At 33.9% G+C, this 27,374-nt stretch overlaps 2 protein-coding genes across 3 annotated transcripts; one reads left to right on the top strand and one right to left on the bottom strand.

Moving 5' to 3' along the window:
- Positions 1-5: 5 nt before the first annotated feature.
- LOC105330045 (prostaglandin E synthase 2) lies at positions 6-14,524 on the top strand. 2 transcript variants are annotated; one of them, XM_066077590.1, is made up of 6 exons: positions 6-106; positions 11,037-11,252; positions 11,991-12,202; positions 12,659-12,871; positions 13,114-13,228; positions 14,116-14,524. In XM_066077590.1, the coding sequence occupies exons 2-6, from the start codon at positions 11,121-11,123 to the stop codon at positions 14,266-14,268; spliced, it is 825 nt and encodes a 274-aa protein (XP_065933662.1). In that variant the 5' UTR covers positions 6-106; positions 11,037-11,120; the 3' UTR covers positions 14,269-14,524. The 2 variants fall into 2 exon arrangements, with proteins under 2 accessions (XP_065933662.1, XP_011429906.3); XM_011431604.4 differs by lacking the exon at positions 6-106 and adding an exon at positions 10,425-10,729.
- Positions 4,703-10,218, bottom strand: LOC105330046 (probable palmitoyltransferase ZDHHC24). Its single transcript, XM_011431605.4, has 2 exons — positions 9,851-10,218; positions 4,703-7,576 (listed from the first exon to the last, which is right to left on the bottom strand). The coding sequence occupies exons 1-2, from the start codon at positions 10,119-10,121 to the stop codon at positions 6,996-6,998; spliced, it is 852 nt and encodes a 283-aa protein (XP_011429907.1). The 5' UTR covers positions 10,122-10,218; the 3' UTR covers positions 4,703-6,995.
- Positions 14,525-27,374: the final 12,850 nt, after the last annotated feature.

Raw genomic sequence — 27,374 nt, 5'->3', positions numbered from 1 at the left:
ATGCATGTACATCGTCGCAAACCACGGCCAATATATTTGATCATCTCCCATCTGGACAAGAATAGGGAAGCTATGTGGACTCCTGACCGTGGCTTGAGACGCAGAGGTACATAAAAGTATAATTTTGTTTATATACGTCCCTGAACGAACTGTATGTTAAAAATCAGTGAGTTTATTTAAACAGTAAAATGCTTTCTTTGGGCATTCATTCGGGATATGAAGGTAGCGACATTGCCAAAAAACATAACCCGCGTTAGCAGGTTATGTAAAAAAAAATGGCAATGATCGCTATACTATGACCCGCATGAATCATCAAAGAAAGCATTTCATTGTTTAAATTAACATCTTTCTTTTAACTAATTAATACTTTGATTATGAAAAGTTAGTTAAATTCACTAAATTACTTTAATGTACAAAAGTACGTTAGCTAAAAGAAACAGCCAAATCGTCTCCTGTGAGACTTTGAGTCTGACATCATCATGGTTATTTCGTGCATTCCGTGATTTTATTTAGGTCGCTGTAGGTTTCGGCCAATCGATAAACGGGGCGTGTAGATTTTAGTCAGGCTGTTTCCAATCTATAACAGAATAAAATCCATAGCCAGCGGAATGAAATGACCAAGTTCCAATTAGTTCGGGGGGGGGGGGGGGTGTCGGATCTTACGTCTAAGCTGTAGTGATCAATGAGATACGGTACTTCACCAATTAGGAAGGTGGACGAATTAGATGGCGCTAATGTCCACTGGTTTAAATAGTAAAGTACAATTTCAGATTTTGAATATTTTCATATATTAACATTAACTGTGGATTTCCTTTCCTTTTTTCAAAGAAGCAGTTGTAATTCGCGACATAATTATAGACTGACCTGTCTAGTATATTTATAGGTTTTCTCAGTGTTTCCTTGAACTGGTCTTACAGTTTTACAAATGCGATAGATCCCACCTTTATGTTTAAAATTTACTCAAATATTTATACATGTAATGGATTACAGCGTTTCTCTTAAGAGGTTAATATTTGTGGACTTATTTTGTGACGTAATGGTAAACTACACACGGAATTTACGGAATAACCCCAGAATTCCTAACATCCAAATATGGAAGAATTGAATTTTCTATGTAATATTGTACCAATTTAATTGATATTGATGATATACGAACCGTATTCTCTTTAGAGAAGTGGACAGGCATAGCCAACATGTAGATGTAGCCTATGCCTGACATTGCCTGTCCACTTCTCAAAAGAGAATAATACGAACCGTAACTCGCTGTACATGAGTACTTAACAGAAAGAGATGTTTAGCGGTTGTTATATTAGTATTATTATAATTTCATGTTAAATACTGAAATCTGATTGGTTTAGACGCAGTTGATAATTCATTTTATTACCTAATCAAATGGATTTTGTTGTTTTATTACAAATAAAATATTTGCGTCTATTTTGAACTGCCGGTCAATAGACTGCGATCTATTAGACCGCCGGTCAATAGACTTCGATCTATTGGACCGCCGGTCAATAGACTGCGATCTATTGGACCGGCAACGTATTTCAGAACGCGGGTATGTTAATGTTACATCCTTTCTCAGGGAATGTATATTCCTTTACATAGACGCTGTTTTAGTACTTGGTGACTGAACCAAATTCAATGTTATCAAAATGGAGTATCAAATAATCAACAGTTTTAAAGCTTTATATAGGTAAAATACTATTTAAAATCTAATGGGTTGAAGACTCACCCTTCTTTGTGTAAACTTATTTTAAATTGAGATGTTGTAATGCATGCAACAGGTTTTGTGCATGTAAAAGATGAAAAAAAAAATATCTAAGTATATTGCATAATGGCACGAAAACCATCTGCAATATGCAAATTGTAAACCCCGAAAACTAAAAAAGGAATTAGGTAATAAAACAATTATTTAATGCTTGAACAGTCAATAGACCAGAATTTTTTCCCTTGGTGCAGGGAACAGCTCAGTATGATATATTGCCCTCGGCCGTTGGCCTCGGGCAATAGATCATACTGAGCTGTTCCCTGTACCAAGGGAAAAATATTCTGGTCTATTGACTGCTCAAGCATTAAATAATTGTATACTGTTGACCGGTGACGTCACATTCCGCGAAAACGTGTTATTGATTAGAAAGGTATAACAAAACAGTTGTTGACTGGGGTCGAGGGCAACAGTTGAAGGCCGCGGGCAACAGTTTGCGAGCCGGTCCGACAGATCAACTGTTGCCCTCGACCCCAGTCAACAACTGTATACTATTACCCTCAGCGTAAGCAACACACTTGGCAACAGGTAACACAACGAATTGTTACATGCGCGTAAATTATGCGCGTACGGTTCGCCGTAGAATTCACGTCATATAAGGAATGAATTCAATATTTATTTGTTTTATACGATATAAAATGGTTTGGGGCAGTTTAGGCTTTATAAACCGCGAAGCGGTTTATAAACAAGAGGCCAATTGACCTTAACGGTCACCTGAGTAGCATATATCCCATACACAAACTTGTCATTGAGTCTCATATATGCATCTAATTAATTAGGTTTCATACTGGAGTAGAAAAATTATAAATTTGTAATGACGACCACATTTAATTCAAAAAGAACTGTGAAACCTATAATTTTGGTGAAAAACTAAAAGATCTGGTCTACAAAATTATGAATTCAGTTTTCCTTTCAGGTGTGTGGGAGTAAAGATAAATAATTTTTTAAACGTTATATGCATTAACATCTATACATCCATTTTATCCCTGCCCTAGAGTCAAAACCCATACCCCAGGGGACATGAAAATTAAAATTTCAGTAGAGGACTTCCTGGTAAACATAATTATTAGTCAGTTTTTTTTTTATACAGATGTGTGAGAATAGAGAAGAAGATTTTCAAACATTATATCCATTAACACTTTATTGCCATATTGCCCCCCCCCCCCCCTCATTTCCTGAACCCCTGACCCAGGGGCCATGAATTTCACAATTTAGGTAAAGGAGATTGTGGATATCATAACCATGTATTCAGTTTTTTGCCCACATGTGTGGGAGTAGAGAAGAAGATTTTTTAATATTTAAAACATTTTTACTATATGGCCACATTGGCCCCACCCTAGAGCCTGAACACCTAACAAAGGGGTCATGAATTTCACAATTTTGGTAGAGGGCCTCATGGACATCATAACCATGCATTTAGTTTTTAACAAATATATATGGGAGTAGAGAAGAAGATTTTCTAAGATTTAATACATTTTTACTATTTGGCCATATTGGCCCCACCCTAGAGCCTGAACCCCTGACCCAGGGGTCATGAATTTCACAATTAAGGTAGAGGGCTTCATGGACATCATAACCAAGCATTTAGTTTTTAACAAATATATATGATAGTAGAGAAGAAGATTTTCTAAGATTTAATACATTTTTACTATATGGCAATATTGGCCCCACCCTAGAGCCTGAACCCCTGACCGAGGGGTCATGAATTTCACAATTTAGGTTGAGGGCTTCATGGACATCATTATCAGGCATTTAGTTTTTAACAAATATATATGATAGTAGAGAAGATTTTCTAAGATTTAATACATTTTTACTATATGGCAATATTGGCCCCACCCTAGAGCCTGAACCCCTGACCGAGGGGTCATGAATTTCACAATTTAGGTTGAGGGCTTCATGGACATCATTATCAGGCATTTAGTTTTTAAAAAAATATATATGATAGTAGAGAAGAAGATTTTCTAAGATTTAATACACTTTTACTATTTGGCCATATTGGCCCCACCCTAGAGCCAGAACCCCTGATCCAGGGGCCATAAATTTTACAAGTTTGGTAGAGGGCCTCATGGACATCATAACCATGCAACCAGTTTTTTCCTCACATGCGCGGGAGTAGAGAAGAAGATTTTTGAAAATTTGGCTTTTTTTGCATATTTGGCCCCGCCCGTGGCACCCCAGGGGTGGTAGAGCCATAAATTTCACAATTTAGATTCTTCTTATTATAGAGATGCTTCACACCAAAAATGGTTATGGTTAGTCAAGTAGTTTTCAAGAAGAAGTTAAAAATGTAAAATTGTTAACGCACAAGGACGGACTAAGACCAATTGCAATAGGTCACCTGAGTGACTCAGGTGACCTAAAAAGCGTAAACTGTTTCAAACCGTTTTATATCGTAAACTAATAAATATTGAATTCATTGCTTATAATTTAATTTTTTACTCTTTATTGTAGATAAAAACGGTCATTTGACCTTTAAAATGACGTAAAACTGTACAAAATTCAAACGTAACGTCAGGCGTATTGATACGTTTTGACGTTGGTCTAAGTATGACATAGGCAACATTCTTTATATGATATAAAATAATTCTTTAGCCAATCAGAAAGCACGCTACAACCAGATTTAAAATATTTATATATAAAAGCAGTGAAATTTCTCTAAGATTAAGACTTCAGTATAATAAAATAAATAGTGCTTCGCGTCGGTTGACAAGGTTTTCTCGGGGTGTCAATTTCAACTGTTACCCTCCCAGACAGGCACTATTTATATAATGGGGAACTCGTGTTCTATTTGCCAGTAACATCTTTTATTCTGTTACTATAGAAGGGGATCAATAGATTCAGAAATGTGCTCAGATTAATAAGATGTAAAGCATAAATCCAGTAAAAAACCTGTCCAATCATTTTGAAAGCGGATAGCAAAAAGATTTAACACATAACTTTCAAACAAGAAACTAGATTTTAATACATAACTGTTCAAAATATAATGCACCACAAAACTGATTTCTATTTTTTTTCTTACCCTACTGAACTTATTTCTTACAAACATATTTTGCTAATTTGCAATCTTACAAAAAAAAAAAAACATTGTCTAACCTCACACAAAGTCCATGTAAAAAATATTAAATTCTTACGCATTCATTCTTACACAGGTTTTATTCCATACAAGTCTTTTTCCAATTTGTTTACATTAAACCTTCACATACAGGTAGGCTACACAAAATCTGAAACAAGTCGAATCTATTCTCTTTGAGAAATGGACAGGCATACCCTACATTCATGAAGCTTTGCCTGTCCACTTCTCCAAAAAAGAATTAAGTTGAATAATCACGTGCAAGTCTTAGCACACATATTTTATATTGCACAAGTCTCATCTCATATTAATATTATATCACACAAATCTTATCTCACGCAAGTCTAATCTTACACAAATCTTATCTTGTAAGTCTCATCTCACATGGGTATTATCTCGTAAGTCTCAACTCACACAAGTCTCATCTCACACAATTCTTATTTCATGTAAGTCTCTTATCCCACAAGTCTAATCTCACACATGTCTCATCTTATCCAAGTCTCATCTCACACAAGTCTTATCTCATGTAAGTTTCATCTCACACAAGTCTCATCTTACACAAATCTCATCTCATACATGTACTAAAATTATATCACACAAGTCTCATCTCACACAAGTCTCATCTCACACAAGTTTTATCTCATGTAAGTCTCATCTCACACAAGTCTCATCTTACACAAGTCTCATCTCATATTTATTTTATATCACACAAGTCTCATCTCACACAAGTCTCATCTTAAACAAATCTCATTTCCCACAAGTCTAATCTCACACAAGTCTCATCTCACACAAGTTTTATATCATGTAAGTCTCATCTCACACAAGTCTCATCTTACACAAGTCTCATCTCATATTTTTTTTATATCACACAAGTCTTATCTCACACAAGTCTCATCTCACACAAGTCTTATCTCATGTAAGTCTCATCTCACACAAGTCTCATCTTACACAAGTCTCATCTCATATTTATTTTATATCACACAAGTTTCATCTCACACAAGTCTCATCTTAAACAAATCTCATTTCACACAAGTCTTATCTTACACAAGTATCATTTCATACTAATTTTATATCACACAAGTCTTATCTCACACACGTCTCATCTTACACAAGTCTTATCTCATGTAAGTCTCATTTCACACAAGTTTTATCTCACACAAGTCCTAAATACCCTACATGTCTGATATCATACAAGTCTTATCTCACACAAGTCCTAAATACCCTACATGTCTGATATCATACAAGTCTTATCTCACACAAGTCCTACATGTTTCTTACCTCATACATATAACATCTTGCACCTTTTTTCATACAAGTTTCATCTCAAAAAATTATTTATGTTTTTCTTTTACAAATCAAATAAGTTATATCTAATTTTTCATTACCCACCCCCTCTCTTTATGAAGATTTCTGCTGCTTAGAATATGGCACTAACTTTTAGCTGAAATGCTACATGTAATTTATCATGTATACAATATTGCATGTTTTGAATGAAATGTCATGATTGCTATAATTCCATGTCCAAAAAAAACCATCATTCCATTCTGCATATTTTATACAATATAATAACTACGAATGTATATTGTATTGCATGATCTCTCAAATCTCTGGGCTGTGTTTTACAAAAGAATTTATGACTTATGACCAAATTATTGAATGCTAATTAATTACCAACTAATTAATGATTTATTCTTATGGCTGAAAAATCTAATTATGGGAATTGAAATATTTGTAAACAAATGGTTTTATGTCAATTTTATTCTCTACAGATCATTTTACAAGACTGTAAATATTTACGACTTTGTCGTAAGTTCTTTTGTAAAAATGCAGCCCTGATAATAAGATAATTCAAAATGATTTCTTTTTCAATGAAATGCTTATACTATAAAATACTTGAACATCAATGAATGCACATTGAATGCGCTCCTTAAAGATAATCATTCTGTTTCATGTGACTAGTTACAGAAATCTAAAGCATAACCAACTACAATATACATACACTTGTAACGATAAAATGAATCATAGGTTTTGGATTTCAATACAATAACATAAATGAAAAAAAAGTAAAAAAATGTACTAACATCATTTAAATACATAAATAGAAAAACTAGAACAAAAAAAGTAACTATGAACTTAATTAAGTCTAAGTCCTGTCCTTGGTTATTGGTCCTTTGGGTTCTCAAAGTTTGCTGAGGTTGGGAACGACATTCCGTCCCCTGGAAGGGGGGAGGAGATCCAAGGGAACAGCCAGCAAATGTACCACTTACTGCCAAAAATATGTCGGATATTCTCCCTCAAGCCAAGGTTATATGTGTATATATTGTGCCTTCTTTCATGAGTGGTGAGATTGTAGATGATGTGCTTGGAATGCCATGCCAAGAGAAATGTAATGATCAACCAGAAAAGAGTGGAGACCAGGGTAAGTAGACATACAATGGCAGTGTAAAAATCCAACATTCCAAACAGGAGAAGGATCAATGGAAAACAGAAACACATGAGATTGTAGAATGAAAATTCTCCGAGTATAGTCCAGGCGAATCCCATACAGTAGGTAGAGGCAAACATGGCCCCCAGCCAGGTGTAGCAGATCAGACAGATGTAGTAGCGATGGTTGAAGTAGCCGATGCATTTGCCGGTGAACATGCAGTGATGGTCTCGTTTCAGGATGCAGCGGTTGCAGGTCTGACAGTGAAACGAGCGAGGTGGAGCATTGGCTTCACACACGGCACAGTACTGCCATCCTTCAACAAACAATCATTATAGTTATACATACGATTACACTCTACATGTACGAAGCTATATAGATATTAGAAAAAAAAGTCTTTATTCTAGCTCTGAACTGTAACTATGGATAACAGTGGTAAAGCATTGAAAATATATATCTTACAAATTTCAAAATAAGTTAATCCAGAACTAAGAAAATCAATACCGGAAATGAATTGCCTATTCCCCAAAATATCTCAACAGAATCTTGCTGTGTCACACCACCCTCATACAACTACAGATACCAAAACCAAGTTGATTTTCTGTGTAATAGAGACTAATGTGGATGTTCCAGTAATCTCAGCAACACATTAGAAATGTATTATATCTGAGCTGTCAAGCTTAAGCCGATGAAACACACTAGATGAAAGTTCTATCTTTTAAATGGTCTCAAATACCTTCATTGTTGCTCTCTCATATCCCATTTAACCACATTAATTGTTTTTGCAAAGAAATCACAACCACATTTAACTTACCTTTTACTGTTTATGGTCACCATAATAGTGAAAAATCTGAGATATTCCAAATGCGATTTTTTGGCAAAATGCAGTGTTTTTTTTTCACCAATACGAGACTGGGGGCTGGACCCTTTGAATTGGGAAAAATAGCGACAAAACAAGAAAATTCATTTTTATTAATTGTAATGAAATTTAATGATTTCTATCATTTATTTAAATACTAATTAAAGCACAATGCTTATATTTCTAGAATTCTTTAAAATTTCATTATTATTCTATTTAGTCTTTCTTGAAAATTTTGAACAACTCGTACCAATTTTTTAAACGCAATTGGGAATTTTGGGTCCAAAATTGGGAAAATATTAGGAAACTTCCAATAGGGACTGGGGCCTAATTTCGGCTCCAAATCAGGCACAAAAAACACTGAAATTGCATTCAAATTTTAACTAGAAACATTGAATTTTCAAAATGCCTTGTTATGACCTATTAAATGGATATTTGGAGAACTTTAAATTTGCCTGCCATTTTATAGGAAATCGCACTGGGAATGTCTAAGATTTTATCACTAACATTGCGACTGTAAACAGCAAATTTTTAAATGTGATGTTAATCATGGTAGTGATTTCGTTGTAAAAACAATGAATGTGGTAAAATAGGACTATGAAAGAGCAACAATGTAGGTATTTAAGACAAATCATCTGATAAATTAGGTGAAAAACATAAAGAATCTCTCATGGTTTGCAACGGTATATGATTTTTATCCAACGAGTTGCATGTTTTCTATCCCCAACATTACTTGAGTGATATTAATCATATCAGCTAAAATAATGTAGCCCTCTCTGATTTTTTATATCTGATGTTTACTGGAGAGGGCTACAATTCCATAGGATCTCCTTAACGGTGCAAAATTATTATTTTAATGCAGCTGACTTTGGTCTGAAAAGATCATTTTTATGTTAGACTTCCTTTAGATAAAATGAACTTTTAATTCAAGTTAAACAAACTGACTGTATATAAATCAAAATTACATAAACTACACCGGCATATTTACCAGTCGCCTTCTTCAGCAGCCATGACTGTTCTTGTGTGATTTCATTGGATTTATGCTTGGAGTTTTGATGGACTTGGTAACATAACAATTTCAGAGTAATTAAGCGAGCTTACCTTGTTACATCACTAAAACATCATTTAAGGGAAATGTATAAAATGGAAAATTCATATTAACTGCTTTATTTATGTTTAAAATGGGGGAATTCCTATATTCAATTCAAGATCTGCTCCTGAATTTTCATTGACTGTCTTAAAATAAAACTGATCAAAGGTCAGGAAACATGGCGGACAAATTCAACCTGCGTTGTTGACAAACACAAAAAATAACTGATATATGGACTATACTTAATATTTATTGGATTAATTTATGCCATACACAACTACAACTAATGTTTGAGTTCAGGTAAGAAATGCAAAAGTTATTGTCATTTATATACAATTTGAGCCGAATCACTCCCACACTTGCGGCGCCACTATGGAGATCCTATGAAGCTGTAGCCCTCTCCCCAAACAAAAAAAAATTGGGAGAGGGCTACATTATGCAGCTACCATCGTATATTGAGCTAAACATGATAAAATGTACCATCTGTTTTTTTTCATTTCCTACAAAGTGAGCTTAGGGGACAAACTTTAATGTCAAACCGGGTCTGTAGGACATCTGTCATTTTAATGATGGAACATTCTATCATTCTAGATTAAGTGAAAGTCACTTTTAATTATTGATTTTCTTCTCCAATATATTACCTGGCTTTAGTAGGGTAGGTAGAATTATGCCAATGGTTGAAGTATTTGTTGACATAATTTTCCACATGTTTCCGATCACGTTAAAGTAGATGAAACCTCCATACACATTGTACCACAAGATTTGAGCATTTGTTGTGCCATAATTTTCTTTCATCCAAGGTGCGACGAAAAAATCGCCAAGAATAACTACACTGTGGATAAGAGACATAGCATAACAAAAAGAAAGCGTGTCAACAATGTTTTTGGGAAGAATCTGCCGAAAACTTCCCATTTTGATAAAAGAATTGAACAGACACTCAAAAAGTTTTTGACTAAATGAAAATATCAATGTTAAAACGGATTTTAAATCAAATACACCATTTTTCGTATTGTCAAACGCAAAATTGACCCCAATATTTTTGTCAACCCATTCGTAGATTTATAATTTCTGAAGTAAAATCATCTTCGTGTTACAATTACTTTAACATGTCTAATGTGTATACAAATGCGTGTAAATTATTATTTGACATTTAATTCACAGGATAACTTGTAAAAGTAAAATGTAAAACCCCAAAAACTAAGAACAACTTACTTTTGTTACGTAAAATAAACATCATGGCTGCGCTCAGGAGAGTTTCACAAGGTGTTTTGCAAAATGGGCAAATTTTCTTGAATGCAACAAAACAATGCAATGTTTACGCAGGAGTGATACCAAAAACACATTTTTCTACGTTTTTAAAGAATGTTTATACAAAACACAGCTCAATTTTAAGAAGAAAATGGAAAGTGTTGGCTTGCGTAATTGGAACAGGGAGTCTGGGTACCGCACTTTTATATGACAAACAGAAATATGTGGTTAATGCAGACTTTCCAGGACAATCCATAGCTCCAACCAAACAGGTAATTTCAAAGGACCAAAAATCATATATTGTCCTTTTATATATAAATCAATATTTAACAGAGGAAATTCCAGCTGGGCGAGGAAATTCCGGTTAGGAGTAAGGATACGTCAGGCTCTCCTTTAAATATTTCAGTAAATGGGTAATTTCACACCATTGACCAAGGAAACGATATTTAAGAATGGGTAACATTTTATTATTAACGCTTAAGGCGTTTGTTGTTTGATGATGATGCAATGTATTTCACTCTCATGAAAAGCTGCTTTATTTTACTATTATATTGAATTGCTTTTCATATATTCATATAGATTCGATTTGATGATGACAAGACAGGACTGAAGCTAACTTTGTTCCAGTTTGTTACTTGTCCCTTTTGTTGTAAAGTTCGAGCCATGCTCAACTACAATGGAATCTCGTATGACGTTGTAGAGGTGAACTCCATAACAAGAGATGAAATAAAATGGTCTAAATACAAGAAAGTACCGATATTGGTGGCACAGGGAGTTGGAGAAGAGGGATATGTGGTAAGTTAACAATGAAGACTCTGTTTAGAAATCCCCTGTATATTGGAATTATAGCCATGTTTGTAAATTTGTTTATTAATGTCAATACTGTTTATCTGAAGAATGATAGATGATTGTGTCCAGACATATTGTATGGAATTAATGCATTGATTTTTGTGAAAATATGAACACTTTTGATTAACCACATTAAGATGCCACATTATGATTTTGTGTTAATTCAATAGTGAGCAATTTTTATTTATGTTAGTTACATTGATGGACTTCCAGCTTATTTAAAACGAATGATATGATATCTTACTGAAACTACACATTCATTTAGAATGGGGTTAAATAGAAACATTAATATGTTCATTTGTCAAATTCTGTTTAGTTTGCCAATCAGCCTATCCATCTGTTTATTCCAATTTCATTTTTGGTCCATAAATTTTACAAGAAAAATGATAATTTGATTCTTTGAATTAAGCTTACTTTGGCCTGTCATGATTCCTATATTCATGAAGCCACTGACCAAGGCTATGGTGACGTATGGTCACATTTTCATTAACATGGCATTTATCTGTTATCTGAAATAAACCCTGTGGTAGTATTTATCCTTTTTGGACAATGTTGGTTATTTATAGTGGTTTTTTTTTTTGCTTTCCATATAATAATGTGTTTGCTATATATTTTCAATAATAAAATACTGTATATTGTAAATTTATCTATATCATCAAGGGTTGTTATGCCTTGTACTTTCAGCAATTGAATGACTCCACTGTCATTATGAGTGTGTTGGAGAGTTATCTGAACGACAAAACAGTTTCCCTCCAAAAACTCCTAACCTTCTACCCAACCATGGACAAAGAGATCAAAGGACGGTTTAGAAGTAAAACAGTCACAGAGACTCCCAACAAAAACTTTCTGATGTTTCAGGATCACTTAACAGACAAGAGAACCCCTGAAGAGAGAGCGTAAGTGTCTGATATAAGAGAAAATACGTACAACCTATGTCTTTTATTTTAAATTACCAGAAAAACTGGCACCGTAGTGGCAATGATATTTCAAATATATTGAAGAAAAATGATGAAGAAAACTTAAATGAAAAGAATAAAAACTTATATTAGATAAAATGTAAAGTTATGCCCCTGAAGATTTTGTTTGTTATACATTTATTACTTGTTTAATATTTAAAATAGAAGATTTTACCTTTAAATTATAACAATTTCATTTTTATGAATGGCAGTTTTTTGTTTATTTTAATTTATGTGATGTGTCTAATTTAAGTCTGTCTTTTTATTTTGTGATTTTTGGTACGTATATTAATTAGTGAGTGTTTATTATTTTTACATGCTATGTAAATACATGTATTTTACACCTATTGCTTTGACAATTGTTTAATGTTAATTTGGACCGTGTTTTTCTGACAGTGAGGAGCGGAGGATTCGGGTGTGGGTGGATACTGTCTTCGTTCACTTGATCTCCCCCAATGTTTACCGCACAATGTCCGAGTCCCTGGACACGTTCCAATGGTTCTCCAAGGCGGGAGACTGGGAAACCAACTTCACCAGCTTCCAGAGAAACACCATCATCTATATTGGAGGATTTGTCATGTACTTTGTAGGGAAAAAACTGAAAAGGAAGTGAGTGCCAAAAGTTTGTCATCAATAATTATTTAAAAATGTTTTTGAAAATGTTTGTAAATGAACTGATTTATTGCATATTTTGATAAAATAATGTAATAATGTTTTACGCTTTTGCATGCAATTTGATGTACCGGTACATAAATTGTGATGGTGACATCTTTATGTTGTAAACATTAAGCCCCTGACTCAGATGGGTGACCACTAGTAGTGAGTAGTAACCAATGACCTCTGATCTACAGATACAACCTTCAGAAGGACGTGAGAGAGTCTCTTTATGAGGGAGGAAATGCATGGGTTAACTTCCTCAAGGGCCGGAAATTTGTGGGTGGAGACCAACCAAACCTGGCTGATTTGGTATGTGTGATATCTACTGGTATTCTGTTGTGTGATATCTATTCTGTTGTAGTACTCAGGCTGGGATTCCTACTCTGACTAGGGACATTGGCAAGGTGTCTGATTTTATGCACGAATTCCTGCATTCTTATCACATTGAAGGTCATTCGAAAATATAACTTCTCTTTCAGCAGTTTGAAAATGTGTTGTAACAATAGTTATATTTTTCAAGCAAAATCTAAATGTTTTTGCATCTTTTTAATACATATTTTAATTTTCTGACAAAATGACTGCACCTTGAAGACATGAAAAATTATACTGTAGAAGCATATATTTTCGTTGGGTTAAAATTTCGTTGTTTTTAAACCAAATACAATTTCGTTGGCATTAAATTTTGTCATATCGTAATTCCTAAAATGTATCGTGTATCAACTCTGTATTTATTGATTCTTGTGTTAAAAATTCATTGGATTTAATTTCATTGAATTATACTGCCAATGAAAATAACGAAATGAAATCCTCAACGAATATCTCTGCTTCTACAGTATATCTTTGAGTTACTTCCCTTGACCCAAAATACCAGCTGACTGCAGATATTATATATTTGCTTAAGTGATCATCGTCCTAGTTTTTTATCCAGTTATGAAATGAATTCATTTAACAACGCATTTAGCTCTATTTTTATTTATTGATACAATACACTTGACTTCTACACTGCAGTTAATATTTGAAGATTATGTCCAGATAGTTCATTGACTACAAACTTTGTGTAGATACTGTTATAAATCATCTAGATGCACACCTCAACAATACAACTATGTGAATTTGTTGTTGGTAGATATTGTTATAAATCATCTATATCCGCACCTCAACAAAACAGCTATGTGAATTTGTTGTTTGTGTTTCAGTCCATGTACGGGATGCTGACAGCGATGGAGGGGACGGAAGCGTTCAGAGACCTGGTGGACAACACGAAGCTCAAGCCGTGGTACGATAGAACCAAGACAATGGTGGAGGGGCACCAGGGAGCCAATCGGGCGCGGGACGTCACCCGCAAGTAGTGGGTGTGGTCAGAGGGGGTGGTGTTCTTCCTGCTGCCTCCACCCCACAGGTGTCAAGCCCTGACTGTTTTCAGTGAACTGTGATAATGTCTGTGACAGTGAGAGTTATTTATAGACCTCAATATGATCTACAGTCAGATTTATAATCTGAACTCAACAAATCATGTCAATCGACAATGTGATCAAATATGCATATTTGACCTTTGTGAATGTGTTTATGATCTTTGTGAATGTTGCAGTAAATAATGTTAAAGAGTTCTGTTGATTTGATTTACGGGTATTTGGTGGGAAAGAGTCCATGTTTGGCGATTCTGGTGATGGGGTTTTCGTCAAATACACAGTGCTGAAACTGGATACTTGTATTCATCTGGAAGGTCTTATGTCAATTTAATAGTAAAAATAAAACATCAAATTCCATTAAAAAATCTGATTAAATTAAGATGTATTAAAGTAAATGTAGCTTTCACATGTATTAATTTTAATGATATATTAACATTAGTTTAAATTAGCAATTAAAAAGCAGCCCAAGATCAGTTTAAATATTGATAATCTTTAAAAATTAAGTACCGTAAGATTACAGTACTTAGTTTAGCTTAATTAGAATAAGCTTATCGACTTAAATAGAGACAAGAAATATGCAAATTAGTACAATTAATGTTTAATAGGGAGGTCTGAATTCTTCATGGTTCTTGCAATGGAAAACTGCTACATTTCCATGTCATCAACATTTTGAAAATATCTATTCCCATGTGGTAACATGTAAATTGTTTACCAGCGAGGAAGCTGAAAATACAAGACTATAATGAATTAATCATGAAATAGATATATAAATTTTTTGCAATTTTTGATGAAAATTTTAGCTACTGTGAATATTAGATCTAACAGAGCAAATCAATTTTATCATGCATACTTATTGAATTATATGCAAATTTTAAAAGTTGAAACACAATTTTTTTAAATTTGAATTAAATATGTATTGAATTTGAACAATTAATTTATATTTGTTATTAAGAAAAACTTACATGTAAGCTGTTTTTTTGGTCAATAATTATCATTGAAAGCAAAACAAGGGTGGGTAAAAACTTGTGTGAAACAAACTCTCAGAATTTGATTTTAATCTGATTCATGTCACAGTGTTTGTGTCCTTGTAAACTGAAATTTAAACTTTCGCTGTGAGTTTGCCCATTCACAAGTGCAGGTTGAAGTAAGTTGTGATGAAAAGCTGAGCAACCTGGGGAAATACTTCCAGTTGGCTTTTGAATATATGTTTTGCAATATTTTATCATAACTCCTTTATTAAACTTATGTAATCTTTTTGAAATCAATCATTCACCCTTGTGCTTCAGAGAGTGTGGTCACGATTTAAGATACAGCCCTTTAAATTCCATTCCCCTTATTTTATGGTTAAATCTTCAAGGACTAGCTGCATAAAGTTGAATATAATTGAATCTTGAATTGAACATACAGTGTAGTTGAATCTTCAATCTGGCAAAACCTATGGTGCGAACCTCCGCGATCCCCAGCTACAAATCTGAAGCTAAGGCGATCCCCATCTTAATGTTTTAGTGTATAAAATTATCCTAGTACCCCATACTAAAAATAATAATTATATTTATTTATATTGTATAGGGAGCCTTTTAATACTTAGGCTGATAAGAGTGGTGTGGGTGCGAACAAATTAAACTGGGTACTTGAATGGTGCCGTATAAAATAGACGATAGACCATCCAAACCAGCTTTTGACCGAAGAATACGCTACAAGTAACTTTACCCTATATTTTTTCATACAATTCTTTGGCATGTTTATACCTGTCAAAATTAAACAATACCCCCCCTCCCCCCCCCCCCCCAAAAAAAAAAACAACAAAAAAAAAAACAACAAAAAACTTTCAGTCATTTCTTTTTATGCGTCTGTATACTGTCTTGTTAAATTTGAAATTAACGATAAAAGCGATGATTAATTTGTAAATGATTCCCCCCTATGAATTTTTTTTGTATATATTCGTTCCATTCGCAAACCGATGCAGCTCCCTGCTCAACCGACCGTTACTCTTACAATGCCCCGTAACACCCAGCGCCATATTCCTGACGTCAGTACCGCGTCCCATATAGAGCTATAGAGGTTTGTTTGGTTGGTTTTGAGTGGTCAGTCATATTAATCGATTTATTTGTTGTCCATTAATCTCCAAAAAGAAAACACAATAATTATGCGCCATAGATATATCGACTTCGCCAAGAGAATACACTAATCTCGCGCTTTCTCCTCCTTGGACGTCAGAAAAAGGCTATATTTCTAGACTTTTAAATCTCGCATGCTGTTGACAAAAAATGTATGCTAAAGTTTAACTTAGGAACTCGTTATCATATTCTAATGAACATTAGCATTATTTAGCCATTAAAGAGAACAGGCAATTGAAATCATTTAAAAAGAAACCTCATGATTAAAGCTGAACTTGTAATACACCCAAAGGCATTCATAACCACGTTCCGTGCAAGAAGTTTTGGTGAAATACTGGAACAAGCTAGGGATGCACTTAAAAAATTCTTTAAAAAAAACAAAAAAAACCTTGCAGTAATATAGATTGTGTATAGGTACATACATTATGTATACCTCAGTAAAGAAATGGATGCTTTTAATAAATTCATATGCCTTAAACTGCAGATATAACCATAAAGATGGATAGGGAAGAAGAAAAGTAATTCATTTGGGTGTTTCTTGTAAAGATGTGTTTGAAGTTTTTAAAACTTTTGTATGTACACAGCTAATAGATACAGATAATGTTCTAAAAATGTGCACAAATATCCCAGTCATGTAGATATTTGTTTGATTAGAACCCGTGCACGATGTTAAAAAGATCTATCAAAGTCAATAGTATACCATAAAAACACTAGATCTTTACCATATCATGAGCCTGAAATAATAATTTACGAATGTCAATAAAGTTGAATATGGTTGAATATAACTGAATCTTAAATTGGACATACTTGAATCGTCATTCTGGCAAAACCTAAGGTGGGAACCTACGCGCTCCCGTACTACAAACCTTCAGTTAACGCGTTCTCAATCTAAAGGTATTAATTAGTGTATACAAATATACAAGAACATTAATTATACTTCTTTATATTGTATAGGTAGCCTTTCAATACTTAAACTGATTAGAGTGGTGTGGGTATGAACAAACTTGGTACTTGAATGGTACCGTATAAAATAGACGGTAGACCACCCAAAACAGCGCCGGTGTAACACGACAGGAATCAATTCAACAAGCAATGAGTTGATATATCTTTGATTGGTTTTTCATCCGTCGGTCTGTTGATGAAATCTTCTAATCCCGGGAGTACCTTTCTACAATAGAACTCGTCGAGTTAATCCTAAATGAATGGAATTAATTCTACGGTTGTATTTGGGATTTTCCGTGAAGTAACGACACGCACCGCCCTTCAGATTAACCGTTACGTATATATATTTATATAATGTTTATCGTCGGTCCGGGGTTTTCTTGAATGTGAAGGCAATCTAAGAAGTAGGGATTCGGTTTTTTCTGTAAAGCTTAGAATAAGAACAACATTATTTTGTTATTGTTTGTTTTTTTTTATAAATAAGAATGGCTGATGAAGACTAACAGTGCCATGGCGTTGTTACACTAAATATAACTTTCTGTACACAGCCTTAGTCATGCACGCATAAAGCCATTATAAGACAGTCCAAAACTCGGGTCACGGGTAAATTAAACCAAAAAGACAATCTCAACCAGAATCTGGCTGCATTGAGGTGTGAAATACCTCTGGCTGCATTGAGGTGTGGAATACCTCTGGCTGCATTGAGGTGTGGAATACCTCTGGCTGCATTGAGGTGTGAAATACCTCTGGCTGCATTAAGGTGTGAAATACCTCATGTTGTTTCCTTTTGGTTGTAATACAATCGTGACTCTTGCTTATCCCTCCCTGTACAGAGGGACCCGTTTCTTGTAATATTAAAGGGTCTGGTTGGTGACATTTAATCCACCCCGTACCAAAGGGTCAATGGACTCCTATTTTTTTTTTAATTCGGATTAGAGTTCAGCCAGGGTCAAACCTTTAACGTACAAACCAAGACTATTAGATTATCGACCATGCGTGTGTTGATGTTTCTTAACAGATGTACCTTTTAAATGAACTGTTCATAGTCTATGACAATTCGAGATTAAAGAACCTCTGTCTATTGAAACCTAACATCTGACCCTTACCCTTTGCTGTATATGACCCTAGATTTGACTTTTATATTACCCATGCTGTGTATGACCTCAGATTTGACTTTTATATTACCCATAAGGCCATTGCTGTATATGACCTCAGATTTGACTTTTATATTACCCATGCTGTATATGACCTTAGATTTGACTTTTATATTACCCATGCTGTATATGACCTTAGATTTGACTTTTATATTACCCATGCTGTGTATGTTCTTAGATTTGACTTTTATATTACCCATGCTGTGTATGACATTGGATTCGACTTTTATATTACCCATACAATGCTGTAAGGGGCCTTAGATTTGACTTTTATATTACCTATGCTGTGTATGACCTCAGATTTGACTTTTACATTACCCATACAATGCTGTAAGGGACCTTAGATTTGACTTTTATATTACCCATGCTGTGTATGACCCTAGATTTGATCTGTCATTATAGTGTTGCACACAGCAACACAGGAAAGGGAACAAAAGTTCTAAGCTTCGATTGATAAAACATATTTTTGTTATTATTTAGCGTTTGATTTATGACCAAGACCTTTTTATCTTTAGACAATTAGTGTATAAATATGTGTTTGATCAAATTTACCAGATAAAGTTTGTTTGATTGAGCTTCACTATGAGAGAACAAAACAACAGACAGACAAACGGACGGACAAGTGGACAGACAGACAGTGTGGTGTGCATTTAATATCAAGCAAAAGTCTCTCCTTTATCCCAAAAAGATTCCGAAATAAATCAGTATAAATATGGCTTCGATTCAACATTCACTGCACTTTAAAATGACTTACAATACATTTGGATTTTATTTAAAAGTTTCTTAACAGTTACATGCCACGATAACAAATACCAGGTATATTCAATTTTTTTAATCCTTCAGAATGCATGATTGTGAATTATAGGTTCAGACAATAAAAGCGCACACACGGTGACACCAGGGAAGCCTTTGGGGGAAGGGAGGGGTAATAATTTTCGTAAAATACTTGTAACGAAAACATTATGAACAACAATTTATCGTTTGCATACGTTGTTAAAACACTATAAAGTCATAAAACTTGATATACTGGTTAAGGAAGCAGTCCTACTTTTTATTTTAGACACTTGAGTATCGATGTGAAATATTTAATTGTTTTTTGTTTGCCGATCGGCTGTTTTGCCCAAGGTTCTATATTTATTGTATCAACATTAAATTAGAGGGCGGGGCATCAGTTGTTGAATTTCCTTGTCGTCGTTTTTATTGCCTGCGGGAACAAACACAGAAGGGAAACAATACGCATATGATATCTATCAGGTCCCACTTAATAAAAAAATGAACAAATCGTGAGACCTTTATTCCAGCTAACTGTTAAATCCACATCGCCTTTTGGTGGTGGTGTAATGATTTACCCTTCGGATCAAATACGTGCTACTAGACGTCCGGAATTTGAACCCGCTGACGTTGAATGTATATGGGTAGAAATAGACAACCATACCTTTAAATATTTTCTTTGCTGTCTATATCGCCCACCAAATTCCGATAGCAGTTTTTGGACTAAACTTTCCTGGAGCATAGACCAAGTAGGCGAGCACTCAGATAAAATAATAATTGCTGGTGATATCAATGTAGATCTCCTTACTGTTCCACGTACGCACATTATCCTTGAAATTTCTTCTACGTACAACCTTGTTAACAATATCCATGAACCGACCAGAATTTCACACACGTCGAACACACTTCTTGACCCAATTTTCACTACTACAGATATCCAAGTTTACGAATCGGGTACACTAGTAATGGACTCGTCCGTTAGCGATCACAAAGCGACATACATTGCACTTTCGTCAAGTCTAAACTATAATCGTTCTTACAAACGTAAGGTATGGATCTACAAAGATGCTGACTTCGATAAATTAAATTCCTTAATTCAACATTGCGATTGGACAAACATTATTACGGAAGCTGACAATGTTAATATAGCAGTTGATAGTTTTACCACAAAATTTCTTTCGTTTGTTAGGGAATGTATACCGGAACAAACAATAACCATTCGGCCTCGTGACAAGCCATGGTTTGACTCTGTATTACGGAGAACGATCAGAGTTAGAGACCGACTGCGTAACAAAGCAATTGAAACGAATAAAGATTCTGTTTGGTCTGCGTACAGAAAGGTCCGAAATTCAGTTAACAATATGAAAAAACACGCTATCTCAAATTACTATGACAATATAGAAACGTATTTAGATGATTCAAGCAAAAATAATACTAAGTTATACTGGAAGTTGATGAAAGACTCATTTCATATGAAGCTTTCAACGGAATTACCACCTATTCAAATTTCTAATGTAAACGGTACAACCAAGTATGTTTATTCAGATTTTGGGAAGATCGAATCTCTTAATACATATTTTTCTTCTATTTCTTCTGTAGACAATAAGAATGCGGCTTTACCTAATATGTATAGTTTATGTAGAGAAACACTTTGTAATATTTATATAAATGAACAAGAAGTGTTAGACATTATTTCAATATTACCTGTTAATAAAGCAATTGGTCCTGATTTGGTTAGCCACAAAATGTTAAAGGCAACCCTTTTTACTATTGTAAAACCACTTACATTGTTATTTAATAGATCACTTGTTGATAATACTTTTCCATGTTTTTGGAAAATTGCTCACGTTATTCCTCTATTCAAAAAAGATGATCCGTCATTGGTTTCTAATTATAGACCGGTATCTTTGTTATCATGTGTTAGTAAAATTATGGAAAGAATCGTTTTTAAACATGTGTACAACTATTTTCATAGGAACAATTTATTTTATCGATATCAAGCCGGTTTTTTACCAGGTCATTCCACTGTTTATCAACTATTAGAAACGTATCACAGCATTGTTCAAAATATTGATGAAGGTAAATTTTCATGTATGATTTTTTGTGATCTGTCAAAGGCATTTGACAGAGTATGGCATAGCGGCCTATTATTCAAGTTACAAACCTATGGAGTATGTGGAGATCTTCTTAAGTGGTTTTCTAGTTACTTAAGTCAAAGGTCCCAAAAAGTTATGTATAAAGATCTTTTGTCAAGCACATCAGAAATTTCAGCAGGTGTACCCCAGGGATCTGTATTAGGACCTCTTTTATTTTTGATATATGTCAATGATGTGGCGGTTAATATGTTATCATTGTGTAGATTATTTGCTGATGACAGTTCGCTTCAATACTCTTCAAACAACATACTTAACATTGAATATATTTTAAATCATGATTTAAAAATTTTGGAATCGTGGTCCAAAAAGTGGCTTCTTAAATTCAATTCATCAAAAACTAAGGTTGTTTTTTTTTACTAAGAAGCATAACTCTGTTTTACCTAAATTATTTTTTGAAGGCGATAGACTAGAGTTTGTCTCGACCCATCGCCATTTAGGACTTTTATTATCGCAAAATCTCAGCTGGTCTGAATACATTGATGGTATTGTAAACTCTGCATACAAAAAATTAGGACTCTTAAAAAAACTTAAGTATAAATTGGGTAGAGAGCATCTCTCTAAATTATACATTTCATTCATTAGACCTACCCTTGAATATGCTTCGATTGTGTGGGATGGCTGTTCTGTGCATGATGCAGACAAACTTGAAAAGGTTCAATTGTGTGCTGCACGAATTGTCACTGGGTTGCCAATTTTTGTACCAAGGGAAGCGCTTTACTTAGAAACAGGGTGGGAAATTTTACAAACTAGACGATACATCGCCAAGATGAAAACTATGTTCAAATTTAACATGGGGAGTCTCCCTGATTATTTATGTGACATTATTCCTAATAAGAGGGAAAATATATCGCGATACAACACACGAAACAAGGATCAGTTTAATGTACCTAAGTGCAGGTTAGATTTACTTAAAAAATCATTTGTACCCAATGCTGTCAATCAATGGAATTCACTAAATATAGAAGCCAGAACAGCCACCTCAATCAATTTGTTTTGCAAACATATGCCTAAAGTTACGAAACCCCCTATTTATTTTTCTTTTGGTAAACGCTGTACCAACATTATTCATACAAAGCTGAGACATAACTGTGTATTAAACTATGATCTTTGTAAACGTAATATTATAAATAATCCGTTGTGTTTATGTGGTAAAACAGAAGATGTGTATCATTTCTTTTTTTCTTGTAAAAAATACTCTAGAGCGAGAAACAACATGTTTGATCAATTGTTTATGTTAGATTTAGTCAATATTGATACTGATTTACTTTTATATGGCAACAATAACCTTCCTTTACATATCAACAAAAGCATTTTTGCTTCTGTACAAAAGTTTATAGACGAATCCTTGAGATTTAAATAATATTTCTTTGTGTATATCAATATTATATTCTTTTGTTCTATACTCATATGCATGACAACTATTGTTATATTTAAGGAGAGGAACTTGTAAGTTGTTAGAACTTGTTTCTGATCCTTTTGTTTATTCAATAAAATATGTTCAAAACAAAACATCGCCTTTTGAATTTCTATCACGCATAGCTCTCATTGAATTAATTAAATAGGCATTGTTACAACGCACTTTGAAAAATTAGGCACATTGAAAAAAAAATTCAAAGTGCGTTAATTTTGGGACCAAGTCAACGCACTTTGAGCGTTGACATCGTCGATATTAACGCACTTTGAAAAAAAAATGTTCATGTTTTACTGAAAATAGTTGATAGTTTTATATACAATAAATGATTGTTGAAAAGAAAAATTCGGGAGGTTTGAATTATCCAAATATGACATAAACTTCATCGCTTAGCAACTGCATTTTCCTTTTTTGAGTATGCAGCAAATTTACATCTTATCTAGTATATTGGGCTATGCCCGAACCAATATGATTTATATATATGAATAATGGAGATCAATGTATAATATATTTCAACTGGCTTATTGCAAATATGATGTAAAAAAGGATACATTAGTTCTGTTTATCAAAAACAACATGATCTTTTAGAAGATCAGTGCGAGAAAGTTAACCCACATCCTTATGCTTATTTTTAAGTTTATAATAATTTAATGTTAGTTAATGTTAATATTATTTTATTGAAGTGATTTATTTCATTAGAATATGAAAAGAGAGTTACTGTTGAAACACATACGATTCTTTAACATACCAATGGAGAAATTATTGTTCGGTCACCTCATTTTTCAATAACACTGCATGTACTTATACATAGCATATTTCTTTTTCCGACTACCCAAAGTTGAATATCATATGTTTTGGTAGAAAAATTGAGTGACAATAGACCTTCATCTTGTAATCAATAAAATTATGCACTGGTATTTGACCTGTATCTTTAGTTATCCCCCACCCCCATCCCCGTATTAAATACGGTAAATTAGATTCACGGGTGTTAAGAAATCATCATACTATCAACAAATTAGAAATTCAGTTCCAGAATATGTGATATAAAAATATTTTTTCAAAGTGCGTTAAGAGTGTCGATACTAAAAAATGTCGACGAACCTTCAAAACGCACTTTGGAAAACAAATTTAAAGTGGGTTAACTTGGTCCAAAATTTAACGCACTTTGCAATTTTTTTTTAAAGTGCGTAATTTTTTCAAAGTGCGTTGCCACAAAGTACAGAAGTACTGACTGGAGTTGATTTTATTGTGTATTATTATAATGGTATTTCGCATGGCAAGTAGTTTCTAAGCTATATTTAGATACAATGTAATTACGCAATTTTTTTCTAATATGAATTATAGGGCTTTTCTTACAAGAATTCCGAGCTATAGACGGGAACCCCACAGGAATGATGTTGTGTAATATATTTAAAAAAGAATTATCGCCATCAAACTCTAAGATGCATTATGTATCAGTAATCGAAATATTTTTGGAAAATTGTAAACACTGGCGTAGGAATATATACGACTAAAAAAATAAATTGTTTGTTCCATTTAAAATCTGACTATTTTCAAGGTGTCTATACTTTAAAAATCATTTAATATTTATTCGTTTGATGAGATATCGGCGTTTCTGATTGGTTGAAAAATTTCTTTGATACCTGCATCAATAAAATTTTACCGGATCTACTTTTCTCAACTGCTCTGATCTAACACTATTTATAGAACGGGAATTTCCAAGATAAACAGTCAACAAAATGTAAAGTTGTATGTGTTATATTGTCAGCAAACAAAATGCAAACTTGTGAATATAAAAACTTGAAAGTTTAACCTTCAAAAATAAACAAAACACTTTGTTTGATTCACGAAATAGAAAATTAAGCGTCTTCTCACGATTTCGTCTGCTTGAGATCAATCAACATTTACAGCGAGGCTGGCAGTTCCTTTTAAGGATTTCAATATTATAACAAACATATATGCATATAAACTTTCACGGTAACACTGCTGTTCAAATTTGGTAACGATAATTTTTAAATTTACACACGTAGATGATCGGTCATCAAAATAAACGTCGTAATTTAAAGAAAAGCTATGAGTAATGCATGATCATGATCAACTCCTTCGGTGAATTCCAAGCGGCAGATATATACCATTTAAGTACATCACTGGCTATCTAGTTACCACAAAGTTTACAAAAGTCGCTTATACATACTATTCTTTGTCGACATATCAGCTATTTTCGTCCACGATAGCTTTTCCTTGGATGGTTATGTCCAGTTGCATATTCCAGCGATCTCACATGAAAAGTAGTTTTAATACGAGTTTTTCTGCACAGTGTATGATATCACAAGCTATCGCATGTATTTTTCTTTCGTTTTCAATTCAGCCGGTTCAGATTTTAACTCACTATTTGTGTTTAATCCATTAAATTCAGCCCAGTAGCCCTGCATCAGCTGAAGGCGAATCCATTTTGTTGCTGTTGTTGTTTTGTATTCATACGCGCCGCTTCATTTACATTATTTACATTTTTGATCAATGACACTTCACATTTTTTTTATTTGAAAATGTTTTATAAAATGATAAGAAATGAAGATTTTAGGAGTTGAATATCTTCATTTCTTAAATCAATGCTTCTGAGTACATTACATCGAATTTATCGATTATTTTCAAGTACTAAGTTTTGTTAGCGGTGATGGTTTGTGCTTCGGTCCAAATACTGTTTCACTACCGGTTTGTCAGAGTAACTTCGTAGGAGAGTTAATTAAGATCAACTCCTAAAAAACCAGAAGTTGGTCTTCATACAGCCCCTTGCATACTCAATAATAACTGAAATACTGACAGGCAATGATGTTTTCGTGTGAGAAAAAACCCTATTCGTTTCACGAGGGACCGTTTGTAAAGTATAGAAGAAAAAACTACATAAGTGAATCGTGTGGTAATGTTTCCTGTGTATGCAAGAGGAGATGCACTTAGTATCATTTAGCCCCTAGGTGTGAAGTGATGCATAAAGTAATGTCCCCTGGGAAAATAATTCATGAAGTAAAGTCCCCATGGTAAATAATTCATTTAGTAATGTCCCCTAGGTAAATAATGGGTAACTGATACATGCAGTTATGTCCCCATAGCAAATTATTTATGTAGTTTATTATACTTTCATGTTAAATACTGAAATTAGATTGGTTTAGATGCAGTTTATAATTCGTTCTATTACCATCAGCGTTAGCAACACAAATAGCAACGGGTAACGCTATATAAATAGTGCCTGTTTGAGAAGTTAACAGTTGAAATTGACAACCTGGAAAATTATTGTCAACCGACGCAAAGCGGAGGTTGACAATGGTTTTCGAGGGACGTCAATTTTAACCCTTACCCTTCCAGACAGGCACTTTTTTTTTTAGATAAAGTCTTAATGCTTTTATATAAAAATGATATGAATTCTACGGCGAACCGTAAGCGCATAATTTACGCGCATGTAATAATTCGTTGTGTTACCCGTTGCCAAGTGTGTTGCTAACGCTGAGAGTAATGAAATGGATTATCAACTACGTCTAAACCGAACAGATTTCAATATTTAACATTAAAGTATAATAAAACGAATTGTTACATACGCGTAAATTTTACGCTGACGGCCCCCCTAGAATTTATGTTTATTTGTAGATCAATTATTAAATAAAAAAATAAAATGCAGTAAAGTTTTTTTTTTAAATTACGACATTCAGCATAATAAGATAAATAGCTCTTGTTTGGGATGGCAGTTAAAATTGAAACTCCCGAGAAAAAAATTGTTAACGCCCGCTTCGCGTCGGTTGACAATGGTTTTCTCGGGGTGTCATTTTCAATTGTTATACTTTTATGTTAAATACTGAAATCTGATTGGTTAAGACGCAGTTCATAATCTTTTCTATTACCCTCAGCGTTAGCAACGCACTTTGCAACGGGTAACATTAAAAATTGTTACATGCGCAAAAATTATGCGCGTACGGTTCGCTGTAGAATTCACGTTATTCCTATATAAAAGCAGTAAAATTTTCTTAAAAATTAAGACATTCAGTAAATAATGCTTTTATATAAACGAAATACAAAATAAATAGTGCCTGTTTGGGAGGATAAAAGTTGAAATTGACACCCCTTGAAAACCATTGTCAACCTCCGCTTCGCGTCGGTTGACAATGGTTTTCTCGGGGTGTCAATTTCAACTGTTACCCTCCCAAACAGGCACTATTTATATACTGTTACCCTCCCAAAAAGGCACTATTTAATTTCCCCCGTCCAGGGGTAAATGATACATGGTATAATGTCCATTGGTATATGATACTATAATGTCCATTGGTATATGATACATGTAGTAATGTTTTGATGTTCCCAGGTGCAGAAGTCCATGAAGTTAGATATTGGGAAACCGATCAAAATGTAGAAAAATCTTTTTGCTTCCAACTTTGGCAACATCGAGTCAAACAATCTAGAACTTTATAAGTGACAAGTATAGCAAACGTAACCAAACGGATCCCTCTCC

Source organism: Magallana gigas, chromosome 2 (genome assembly GCF_963853765.1).
Source record: "Magallana gigas chromosome 2, xbMagGiga1.1, whole genome shotgun sequence".
Taxonomy (NCBI): Eukaryota; Metazoa; Mollusca; class Bivalvia; order Ostreida; family Ostreidae; genus Magallana; species Magallana gigas.
This window is presented reverse-complemented; position numbering and strand designations above follow the sequence as displayed.